Source organism: Mchenga conophoros, linkage group LG2 (genome assembly GCF_057382185.1).
Source record: "Mchenga conophoros isolate Kocher_MC1m ecotype Shallow Benthic linkage group LG2, M_conophoros_male_GT1.1, whole genome shotgun sequence".
NCBI lineage: Eukaryota > Metazoa > Chordata > Actinopteri > Cichliformes > Cichlidae > Mchenga > Mchenga conophoros.
In genome coordinates, this window is record NC_140527.1 from 22,855,392 (window position 1) to 22,868,451 (window position 13,060).

At 42.8% G+C, this 13,060-nt stretch overlaps 1 protein-coding gene across 2 annotated transcripts in view; it reads right to left on the reverse strand.

The window, feature by feature from the left end:
• gpc3 (glypican 3) overlaps positions 1–13,060 on the reverse strand; it is a 133,600-nt gene that overhangs the window by 116,955 nt on the left and 3,585 nt on the right. Inside the window, exon 2 of one of the 2 annotated variants that reach the window (XM_085288498.1) lies at positions 6,824–6,985. In XM_085288498.1, the coding sequence (XP_085144624.1) occupies positions 6,824–6,985 (162 nt within the window). Of the gene's footprint in view, positions 1–6,823; positions 7,052–13,060 lie in introns of both variants that reach the window. The other variant, XM_085288488.1, reaches the window with a different exon arrangement.

Genomic DNA, 13,060 nt, shown 5'->3' on the forward strand with positions numbered 1-13,060 from the left:
GAGACAAATGAGGGCAAACTCCTGTCAAGGTCAACAACCACCTCCACTACGGCCACAGGGGGTCTGCCATTGTAATTCCTTATACACTCAGAGTAATTAAAACTCGTCCAGAAGAAGCGGGGGAAGTCGATGGAATTTTTTGAGACTGCTAATGAGATGCTAATTTGTTGGCCCGCTAGGAACGAGGCATGAGGATCTCAAGGACACAAAAGATTTATTCCCTTTTAAAATGATGGCGTGTGCGTGTGTGTGTCTTCTTCTTCACTAAAACATTTGCCAAGTTTGTTGAGCAATACACACGGCAGGACTCCCGGTGTCTTTATGTTTGATAAAAAGATACGAGCATCCTTTCAAACTCTTTCCAAACTCCTGATAATTTACAGAGCATCACCCCTGTGAGTTCAGAGTAAAGTGGAGAAAGCTCCCCTGCCTCGCGGCAACGAGTGAAGCCACACGCAGATCGCCCTCATGCTGCCTGAAAGTAGTCCAAGTCAGACCTGTTTTCGAACACCCCACTGAGCCAGCCTTCTCATTGAGTCATTCCAGGAGCGCCAGGCTGGCTGTCCCACTTTTTTCAACAGATATCACACAGACTCCCTGATATCTACGCGCGCGCACGCTTGCACTGCACAACTTTCCTCCCCACACATTCCACTTTATAAGCAATCGGGCCAATCCTGTCCTCTCATGTTTATTAATTAGGCTTGCTCTTGGACTTGAATCTGACTCCCTTCTGGGTGAAGACTATTCCTCGGGAACGCCAAGCTGTGCTGAAACTGAGCGAGACAGCACTGTGGTCATTTTCTGATATGTCATTTTTTACACAAGCGCCGCACAAGAAAGCAGCCCTATCCAGCCCGCAGTGCCAATCAGCTACAGCGGCTTTCAGCACTAATGCAAAAAGAGATCACTCCAATAAAAGTTAGTTAAAGTTAAATAAACGCGTCTCTCATTAACAGAGAAGTATAATTTCATTTTTAATCTGCGGGCTCAGGCTGAGTGTCGTCGCAACAGTGGCAGCGCAGCTCTGAAGGACAACACTGGGGAAATAACATCAATTAGAGCTGCCAATCACCCAAAATGCCAGAAGACAGTTTTGGATGAATTTCTGCTTTGTCGGGCAGTTACACAGACGACAGGGAGGATGGGTGAGTCAGAGGGGATGAGATGAGGTGTGAAGTGTAATCACATCACAAACACAAATCTGTGGCTTACTTCGCTAAGCCTCAACATAAAGACGTCATTTTTGGACTTGTTCTTCAGAGCAGACCGTTTACCGCACATGTGCAACTCAAAATCACACCTGAAAGTTCATTCTAATTAGTGCTGACAGTCCGCTTAAGAACTTTAGTGCTGAAGCAGCTAACCAAAATGATAAATTCACTGCCCCGGGCAGCACTCACAACATCAGTGTTTGGTCACTGTCAGCTGGATGCTATAAAATCAAACCCACACTAAGTGTTTTAGTTTTTCAGATATTCTTCCTAATTCCAGCTCCTCAAATCTGATGGTTCTCTTCTTTTGTCTATTTTGAATCGTGATTCGAGCACTCCAGGGGCTTTCGAGTGTTAGTCACACAAATCAAGCAATTAAAAGGTTGCCAGCTTGAGCTGTGAGAAGCCGTCATTATCTTCTCACTATTTTTCAAAATTGTCTAGACTGTATGATTGCACAAGCAGTCAGAAAACAGGGCACTCAAAGGGCTTATGCAACAGTTTAGTGTTTACATGCCTGTGTTGATGAGAGACTTATAGAGATAGGACCTTGAGACCACGTTTTTGTAACTCTATAACCCAGATAGTCGACTTATGGGTGGTCTGTTTAATTTGAAGTCTTCAACACAGACTGTAGATTAAAGATTGGTGTGGCCTCCACATGTCCCAATTGGCTGGTGGCCGACTATCACCCAGTTCCCAGCAACTGGGAGTCCCTCCTCCTTCTCCTGGGGCGTATCTACTTTAAACTATGAACACGCCCATTTCACTTAATTGCAGAGTGTCTTAGAATTAAGTTTTTAAAATGTAAATTATCAAAAGTATTACCAGTATACAATTCTTTATTTCAATCGAATCTAATAAAAAGATACAACTGAAAAATTTAAATACCATTTTTTTTTTGCACACTGTGTAAAAAGCATGGCCAATTCCTGTAAGTTCCTTACACCTGCATTCTTTCTAATGGCCAGCAGGGGGCAGTTGCAAAAAACTAAAAGCAGCCCAATTGTATAAATGCGATTTATTCATTTGATCGACTCATGACCTAAGTAAAGACTTGCAGTCAAACCTATGATCTCACTGATTGTTGTTTAGTCTTTTTTAATATTATTAATATTATTTAATATTATTATTAGTATAGTTAGTACAAGAAATGATAAAGCAGGGTATGTTTTCAGTCGTGGTTACATTCATCACACCCAGTTTCAAAAGTCCAATTTTGTAATAGCGACTATGCTGAAGTCCAGGCTTGTCTATCTTTTATATACAGTCTGTGGTCCCAAAGCTTGTGATGTCACGTGTTTATTTATTTATATGTTTATTTGAGGACAGGCTAAAAAGCCACGTGGGACCGTATATGAGAACTTTCACCAGATGTGTTATTACTAGTGAAAAGCATAGATCAAGCTCTATGTTTAAAATCTATGCAATGCCCCTTTAAAGACTCTCAAATTACCCTAATCACTATCATCTACTCTCACCACTCCAAACTCTGCAATAAAAAACATGTTCACCGATGTGCAACATCACATACTAATGCACTCGTCAGAAATATTGAACTCCATGATTTATTTACCAAATTAAATTCTCAGCATGCATGAGATCAGACTCTCGTTACAAAGATTAGATTTAAAGCTGTGCATCCTGCGCAGGGTACAGATTCTCATTTTGAAACTAAACTGACATCATCAAGACGCTGAACGTGAGGCAATCTCGGCGAACACGGCCGTATGATCGCGCTAATGCGAATCAAAGTGAAATCCAATCATCTGTCATATTAGAGAGGATGCGGTGTTTTATCCATTATGTTGTATTTTCCTGCTATGCTATAAAGAGATCAGCTAAGGCTCATTAGATTGTGAACTGGCATTTGAAACATGCGCAAAGCACAATTCCTAATGCCTTACCTATTTCCTGGTATTGATCCTAAAGAAAGCTAAAGTTAAGGCGGCCTGTCATCTTACTACTTAAAAGACAAAGATAGACAGAGCCATTACTTTTCCATTGTTTGCAGAAGTTCACTTCAAAAGGGTGAAAACTCTGGTGTAGTCTGAGGCTTGGGAAAGCAGAGCAGGCAGGTGGAGCTGGAAGGAGAGGAGGATGCAGGGATGGAGAGATTGGAGACAGAGGAGTGAAGAGGGGGAGCCCTTTGATCTCTGGCAGAAGTGGATGCTGAAGAGAAGAGACAGAGAGCTGCAAAGAAGACTGCAAACAAGGCATGCACTCAATTCCCAATAGTCGCACCAACGTGAAAGGAAGATAGAAAAAGAGGGGAAGACAGAAGGAGAGAGAAAAGTTGAGCAGATTGAACGAGACAGAAAGGAGAGGGCGAGAGAGAATGGCAGGGTCGCAGAGAGATAGAGAAGAAAGGAGGAGAAGACAGAGAGGATGAAAATGAAGTTGAGGGAAACAGATAAGACCAGGATGTTAAAAGGATTTCAGTCCGTGGGCTGTTTGGGGAGTTCTCTCCAGCCCTATGCTAAAGCAATTAGTATTGAACCCCTTCTAGGAAAGAGCAGCCAAACCACAGCGGCAATCTCTAACACTGTTAGTGTGAAACAACCAAGTCAAGCAAACCCCACGGTCCCCATTAAACCTCAAGTTTTAATTGCCGTGTCAGGATGGTGCCGCATTTCACAGCCCATAAGTGTGTACTCTCAAAAAAGTTGGCCCAGTGAGTCCCTCTTCAACTGGAAACCCCGAGACAGTAAACAGTGCTGCTTTGCTGGGTTGAAAAGGCCTGCATAGCACGATAACAAAAGCTCAACATTAAAAGTGAAAGGGATACTTCGAAAGAGCTGTCGATAGCGTGGCGACAGAGAGAAACGAGCAGTGTGTTTCTTTGTTGCCGTCCAGCTCATTTGAAACCACTTTGTAAAGTTTTCATTCAAAGTGAGATTGTGTCATTTCTGCCGTCGCCATCTTGGTTTTTTCTTTTTTTAAAACAACAACTCTGACTGTGAAACCACTCGCTCACTGGCAGTGTTGGGATTGTAACTAAATGAAAATGTTATGTAGCACACATCACATTTCTTGACAGTAACGAAGTACGTAACTTCATTATTCCCTGGAAGATTCATCACACTACTCAGTACATTACTGTCTGGTAAAATGACCTGATACACACTGTAACCTAATTACCAGTTAGGCTACAGTTCCACACACTGATCAAAATCACCGTCCTGCCAAGGACACGTGTGATCTTTCTTTCATTGTTCGTGTATGAACGCAAAGCAAAGCTGAAAACCAGCGCAGAGAGACTTCAAAGTAATCATCACAGAGACTCTACTTTAGAAACATGAGCAGGTAGAAACAGAGCCTACAGCCTGACTGCTCGTCACTGGGGTTGGGAGTCACTCAGCTTTTTTTGCTAGCTTTGTGTTAGCATGCTGTTTCTGCAGATGTTTGCAAAGAGTCTGTTTGCAGCACAACAAGTTCTTTTTCTGTCCTGGGTGCCGAGTGAACTTTGTGCTCTTTCCTGCAGTGCAATAAAAATAAAAACAATGTCCGCATCTCCACTCAACTGAAATCAGTTGATTAAAGAAAAAACATGTTTCATGTTTTTTTTTCCTTTTTATCTGATTACAATTGTAATGTAATTACTGCATGTAGTACACTAACACGTTACTTTATTGCACTGGTGTCGAACTCCAGGCCTCAAGGCCCGGTGTCCTGCAGGTTTTAGATGTTTCCCCGATCCAACACAGCTGATTTACCTCCTCAACATGTCCTGAAGTTCCCCAGAGGCCTGGTAATGAACTGATCACTTGATTCAGGTGTGTTGACCCAGGGTGAGATCTAAAACCTGCAGGACACCGGCCCTCGAGGCCTGGAGTTTGACACCTCTGCTTTATTGCCTTACTAGAAGACGTATTGTGATTACCTGTCAATCACAAGTCATTAGCCAATGAGTGTGCTGTGGATAATCTAGGCTTCTGGAGGATTCTTACGATGCATGTGTCCAATGATCCCACGTACTGTGGAGACACCACAGCAGTCACACGACCGGCCAGCTCTCTCTATGTCTGTCTCATTTCTTAGCCTGGACTTGTGTTGCATCAGCCCTAATAGTTCCTTTGATGTTATCCAGCCACTTCTTTTGCTGTCCGCTTTTTCTTCCTCTCCCCTGGAGAGTGGTCTTTGTCAAACTTGTCATTCTTGAGACGTGGCCGTATTGAGATTTTAATTTCCCTTCTTTTTGACTGGTGACAGGAGTTCTTAACCGATGCCCAGGATCTTACAAACCAGAAGCAGTGTCTTTTCACTGCCTGTTTTTTCTCTCCCAGGTCACCTGAAAGCATCCATGTAGAGCAGTGGTGTCAAACATATGGCCCAGGGGCCAGAATCAGCCAAGTGAAGAGTCCAATCTGGCCAGCTGGGCAGCTCCGGAAAATGTGAAGGAGTGCATAGATTTTTGCCTGTATTTTTGTAACTTTTACAGCTTATTCTATTCATAAAGAGGCATTAAAATTCATACTTCACCAGAGTAATTAAATAATAGCTAAACGATGACAAAAAAATTTCAGTTTTTCTGCCATGTATATCAAAATGTCTGGGTTTGGGGGGTTTTGAGGGCGGTTAATAGGTCAGTGAGTTCACAGTAAAAACTTTATAATTACAGGATAATCTGGACAGTGAACTATCATAACCTTTTCTGTAATTTTACCCGTTTAACTCATAATTTCACTGGTCCAGTCCGGCTGAGAGGAATACTTGGATAACAGTCGTATTTTAAGCTTTATTCTCAGAGTGAAGATCTTATCTGTACATATTGGCTTTAGCATGACAAATGTCATAGTTTGGACTATTTTGGACTACTGAACCATGCATACACTAGAAGCAGGAGGAAACACCTTTACCTACTGCAGGTTATAACTTTGCATTTACTTTCCAAGAGTGTTTTTCTTTTCATCTAATTTTCAACAGGAAAACACAGAAGCATCGTACATTTTCTTTAACAGAATGATTCGGACACTGTAATAGTCTTTGCACACCTGAGTAGCACCTGCTACACCAGGTATTTCATTTCACTGTTCAGTCACTCACCTGCTTCCTGCACCTTCGACAAAATCTACGTCTTTTTTTCGCGTCACCGTTTCCCCGAGTTGTTATTTTGCATGCGACTGTTCGCTTGAGTTAGTCCTAGCAGCGCGCCTCCTCTGACCGCTCTCATCCAGGTTTCCAGGAAGGCTGCTGACTGTCGTGGGGGATTTTCTCTCTCTTTCCCTGTGAATAACAGTCATCGCCAACTGCAGTGCGCCAAATCTCAGGAGGCTGTCACTTTCTGGAGCAACATGTCTGGCACAGACAACCACACTACATCTAAAGTCACTTAAACAACGCGTCGCTGCCATTCCAACATTTAGTTGAACAGCAGCCTCCTGTCTGTATGCATTTTGCTACAGCTTTATTTATACGTGACTCACTGCCTGGAGGAGTGAGCTGCCGATGTGAAAAAAAAATTGTAGCCAAGAAAGTGAACACTGTTGATTTATGTGTTTAAATGTGTGCATTTGTGACACTGGGTTGTTTTTTTGTTGTGCGTGCCAGATGAAATTATCTCGTCTTTCTTCGAGGCAGGTCTTGGATGAACTGTGCAGACTGCTTACCTTGGAATATCGCAGCGTTCTGGATGATGAGACGTTTGAGTTGTGCGCTGACAACCTGCAGACCAGACTCCATATTGCTGCGCGCCGCTACCTGATACCGCTCCTCCATCTTCTTGGAACAGCAGGTCGGGCCTTTGGTTTGGCAAACCTGCAGATCTGCACCTGGCAGGAAATCAGCAGGGACAGGATGGTAGTCTGGATGAACAGAGGGAAGTAGCTGCGAAGCCACTGGTGTTTAATTTTCAAGAAAAAAAAGACACACAAACACACACAAATAGATTCAGCAGCATTTTCCGAACGCAAAAACTAAGAAATATCTCCAGCAGAGTCCGCAGCCTTAATGAGCGTATGATTATTATGTAGAGGCTGTGTTATGTAGCCGGGCTCAAGTCAAAAATAAATTGCTGCTTAAAAATAAGTCATTTTGATCCACATTCGCGCAAAACACTAAAGCTGTGTAGTTCTCCTCAGAGATCAATTTGGTCAACAGAAACTTTTCCTCCGCTCAAGGTTACACTTTTCACTCCGAGGATCAAAAAAAGTATGTTTTTTTTGTGTTTTTAGACTTAAGATGAGAGCCAGGAGCAGTGCATCATGCAGACAAATAAACCTAGGTTCCAGCATGCTTTCATTATGGATACACATTAAAAAAAAACAGCCACGAGTAAGATTGAAGGCAGTGAAACAACATTCGTTCACCTGGCTGTGGACACTAAAGGTTGTTTACACCTATGAGAAATAATTGGATTCCCCGAGCTCCTTTTTGAGCGACGCATTCAAGCCTGCGAAAGCAAAACTGGGGTGTCAGGGATGTTTCAGAGGGGCGATGTAGCCAGACACGACCTGATCAAAGAGCAAACACTTCAAAGAAATTAATTCAATTAATCCCACACAGGAGGAAAGCAGGAAAGATAAACAAGAGCCTGCCGCCACTGTGAAACTCAGTAAACTTCGAGTCATGGTCATGCTAAAAGGAGTGTGAAATCTGTTTGTTTGTTTTTGTTTTTTTAGATAAAAAGAGTTCACATTAATAAAGAGGAAACAACACAATATCTGTGTCTTTAAATAAATGCTTTGCATCATATTTTCTGAGCTAAAGTTCAGTGTACCCACAGTGGATTTTAGCCTGAACAGTCAAGATGTGACACAAATACAGAAGATCGGGTTAATTTGGGGAGGGCTTAAAAAATATTGAAATAACTGTTTGGAAATTACAGACATTTTTATATGAATTACAGTGTTTTTAATTTTTTTAGTTCCACATTTTCAGAGCTTCAAAAGTAACTGGACAACGTGGCATCGTTTTAAATTTAAGGATTCTTTTTGATGCGTGCTATTTTCAGCTGTCACAAGTGGTCTCCACACCGGGTGGCCTTCCTGATTCAGCCCCAAAGTAGATTTGTGTCTCCACCTGCAACCGGCAATCTTTTGCTTGCCAGTAAAATGTGTTAACCACCACACTGTGGAGCCAACATAAGGAGCAAATATAAGGACTGTTTTTAGTGCTTGGATGAAAATCCGGTGCAGTCAGTGACAGCCTGGAGTGTAGAACCCATAAACATCACCAAATGCTCTGCCAGACCTTTACTGTCTTTCAGTTGCTGTTTGTCTGTGAGTCTTTCTGCCTATCTTTTGCATTTAATAACTGAAAAGCTGCTCTGTTGCATTTGCAGGATGCTTTGGGTCGTTATCCATTTGAACTGTGAAGCACTGGTTGATCAGTTTTGCAGCATTTGGCTGAATCTGATTGGAGACTACGGCCCTGCATGCGCTACGATTCATCCTGATACGTCATATCAGCAGTATCATAATCAATAAACACTAGTGACCTTGCTTCCACTGGCACCCATACACACTCATGCAATAACACTGCCTCCACCGTGTTTGTCAGATGATGTGTTGTGTTTCAGATCATGAGCCTGTCAGTCTCCATACTTTTCTCTTCCCTTCATTGTGCTACAATTTAATCTTGGTTTCACCTGTTCAAAGATGTTTTTCCAGGACTGTGCAGACTCTTTTAAATGTTTTCTGATAAAATCTAATCTGGCTTTCATGTTCTTGAATGTAATCGGTGGTTTGCACCTTGTTGTAAATCCTCTGCATTTTGAGTCGTCTAATAATTTGCTCCATTCTTGATTGCAAACTTTGAGAATAGTTAACCCACCTCCTTGAGAGGGTTCTTCAGTTGGTTAGATGTTGTGAAGCTGTTCATCATAGAAATAATTCTGTGATCATTCACCTTTTTCACTTCACGTTTGATGTTGCTGAGCTGGGTGGTGAATTCCTTCTTTTAAAGCACCAGATTTTTGACTTGGACATGTTTTTGCCATCTCTCTTGTTTCTTTTGATCTTTCGACCAAATGATGGCCTCTCGACAGCGGTCATATGCAAGTTCAGCACTGGAAGTGTATCTGTTTATCTTGTCATAAAATAATGAAGGAAAGGGCCTCATCAGGCCATGAAACTCCCTGTCAGTCAATTTTCTGATTACTTTTTTTTTTGCAAATACTTAAAGAACATTACATAGTAATCAAAACAGTAAGAACAAGACAAAAACAACAACATAAAAAATTATAAAGACAAAAAGAGGCAGTGGAGGAGTTCGAGTGAGTAGGAGATTAGTTCGGCCGCAGAAACCCCATTTCAAGTTAGAATTTGATCATAAAATTAAATAAAATTTAAGATTCCTATGTGAAACCAAAACCTTCATGTTGAAAATTTGTAGAGATCAGAACGTTTGTCCACATAAAGGAGAGTAATATCGGTTTCCGCCAATTTTCTAAAAACTTTTGAGCCTCTGAAAATGGGAGATTGTGTATAAAAACAGGCTTTAATTCCTAATTAAAGCTGAAACTAACTGACTGGTTTAAAATCCCCTGTTGTCGTGTAGAGAGGCAACATTGCAAAATTACAAATCTGCATAATTGTCCAAATACTTACAAAGTTTAAAGATTTCCACCTTATCTCTGCTTGAAAATGATGGACAGTCAGACATAAGTAGGACACAACCATCCAGTGTTTAGATACAAAGAGCAGCTCCAGTGAAAACCCCTTTCCTCGGTGCTTCCCCCTCTCAGCCTCTCTGTCCCACATGGCTGCTGAGAGCTCAGTGGAGGCTGCAGTGGTAACGTGCCAAAGCCTCGTTGAGGAGTTGTCTCCAGGATCTGCCTCCCTGAGAGGCATCGGTGACAAGGGCCTGATTGATGCCACGGTAAACAAATGTCAGGGGAGCCTGCCAGCTTTGGCTGCCGCTGCTTTGGGTGCGAGGATATAAGGAGGCGGAAGCAGTGAGATTAATTTGGAGGAAGGGGGGGCTGCTAGGATTGCGAATCAGAAAAGTCTTGATAGCTGGCGTGTCAAAAGACGGAGGAAAGGCTTTTGTGGAGGCAGAGGGTTTATCTTAATAACAAAAGTGAGTGTCTCTATTGGATCGGGGCTCTTTCTCTGTGAGGTCTTCAAAAGAATAGATCTTTAGTAGCGGGCTCGGGCTGCAACAATGCAGACACAGACACGGTGCACATTAAACTACCGGGAGATGCAACAGAGCGACAGTCTTGATAATTAAGAATCGCTGCAGAATTAAACAGAGAACAGCTTCTGCTAACTCCCAGCTCACCCCTGACTCCCATCAGGGTTTAGGGTGTACAGTCTAATGAGCAAAAGAGGCAATAAAGCTGTCACCCAGCACCTTTTTGTGTGCATACTGACAGGCTTAATATCTTAAATCAATGCGGACAAAAGACTCCTGACGGATAAGATCAAGTTAATTTCAGACTGCAGGGGCAAAATTATTAAGCTGTCAATAGCGCCGTAGGTGAGGCGAGCGCGGCCTGAGCGGAGAAGAGACGGGGATTTAGCAATTATCTCCGGCGAAACAGGCAGATTCATCTGCACCGTTTGTCGTTTTGCAGATGATAAATGTGTTTCATTACACGAGTTCCACAGCACTGAGGGAATAAGCGAAGGATTCGGGAGGGAGATGATTCCCCCGTAGAGTTTCAGAAATAACAAAATCGTACCGTCTAAATAAAGCTTTCTTTCTGACTGACACATCACTGGGGAACAAGCTTCCTCCTGCTCCCCTTTGCTTTAGGCTCCATCCCTGTTTCTCGCCCCTCTGCTTTCTTATTTTTCCTCTTTTACTCCTTTTCATCTGCGCGCACTTTTGTTCCGAGCTCGTTTTCCTTCACCTACCTTGAGCTTAACAGCTCCTGGGCACTGTGAGCAACTTTAAAATCAGCCTGTTATTGGTTAATTGGTCAATTTTGGGCGTCCTTATGGCCAATTCTCTCCCGCAAAATGAAGAAAGACAAGGTAGCAATTTACATGTAAATTTCCCCAGCATGCAACCTCGGTCCAAGGTGGCGCCTTTAAATTACTGCGTGCTTTCAATCAATACTGTGAAAGGAGGCCGGGTAATTCGACGTGCAGGACAGCTGCTGTTTTTATGAGTGTCTCTGAATGCCTTTTATAAACACATTGATCGCCCTTCAGATTGTCACAGCCTCATCTAACCATCCTCGCTGCTCTACCCCTCACAGAAAGTTTCCTTTGAAATGCCACTGCTGGAAACGATGGCCCTGTCCTCACACTAACACACACAAACACTGGAGGAGTCCTCACATCTTTAACAAGCCCGGGAAATCAGAGTCAGGGGAACAGATACAGTGCATTATGTGTCTAAGTTTCTCGGCACCAATTAGAAAGCTATCACTATGCAAGCTTAATGATGGCGACCATGGGGGAAAAAACAAGTTGTACTAAAATATAGAATATGCTAAAAGCCGTTCATTATGAGCATAAATTATACAACAGCTAGTTTCGAGTGGAAGCGCGTGGGACTCCGTGGCTACCTCTCCGGGGCAAAATAAGCCAGTGTCACTTTTTAAAGATAGAGCCATTTACAACCAACCTAAGGAGTGATAATATCATTAACTACTGGGGATTAAAGTGGCTTTAAGTATTTTTAGAGCTGCTCCACTTTAAACCATTTGATGAAGCAATGGTTTGAAAGCTGGAAGCAGGAATGTGAAAGTGCCCAACATTGTTCTCTGCTTTTTCCTTTTTGTTTTGCACATAACAATGAGGCAGTAAACAAAAGGCTCCTGTCTTTAAAGTGGGACCGTTCAAAAAGGAAGAACTGAATAAAACCAAGTATGAATCGGTGTTTAACCAGCTGGAAAGGCTTCTCGCTTCAAATCAGACTCATCCACCTATTAGTCATTCGCTGTCATTTCTAAAACAGGGGCATTTGGGACCTTTTTGCATGGCATCCTGCTGAGAACTATAAAGCAACACAAAGCTATAATTGTTTTAGCTCACAGCAAAAGGAGGAGGAGGAAAAAACTCCTTTGCAGGACCTCTTTGCAGGATTTTCTGCTGAAACTAGTTGGATCTCAGCCTCCAGCACACAAGTGTTACTCTTATATTTCGTGAGTATCTGATGCTGCTCTCATGAATCAGGTCCCACCGCCGCTGTCGGAGATCCAAAAGGTCTTCCCATCATCAAGCCAGCGCCGTCACTAGTGGAGCCGCTTTCTCGCTCATGTCCCGGGGTGAGTGTTCAGCGCTGCCTGTGCGCCTCGCCTCACACATATGTGATGACACGATGGAGTGAACCGACACCCAGCCTCCATTTCACCTTCAGCCAATCCAACCACCCACAGCAACAGCCGCAACAAAGACACGAGTGGTACTACTCCTACAGATGTGCCAAGCTTTGATTTTTTCCCCTCTATATGCCTGCTGTAATCTTCCTCTGCACTCACTTCTTTTGAATCACACTTTTGGAAAGAAAAACTTTAGTCTTTTGGTGCTTTTTTTGCCCCCTCCGGCACCACATGCAGCATTATTAGAAATTCTGCTCTGCCTTCCTGCGGACATGTTTCTGAATCAGCCACCTCCCCTACACTATACTCAATATCGATACAGTCCACTTCACATTTCACTCATACACACACACACACACACACACGCACGCACGCAGAAAGTTATACTTCCCTCAGTCGGATCACAACTAGCCACCCTCAACAAGTAATTTCATCAATCTTTCATTTACTGTGCGCCTCATCGGAGAACTCGTGTTATATCAGCCTGCATGACAAGCAGCTGTAGCTGTGACTCCAACTTATTCAGCATGAATTAATGGTGAGTATATATTATAGATGAGACTTGACCAAAAATGAATAAAAAATAGGTCAAAAATGTACTAAATGTGTGAAAAGTGACTGCCGATTT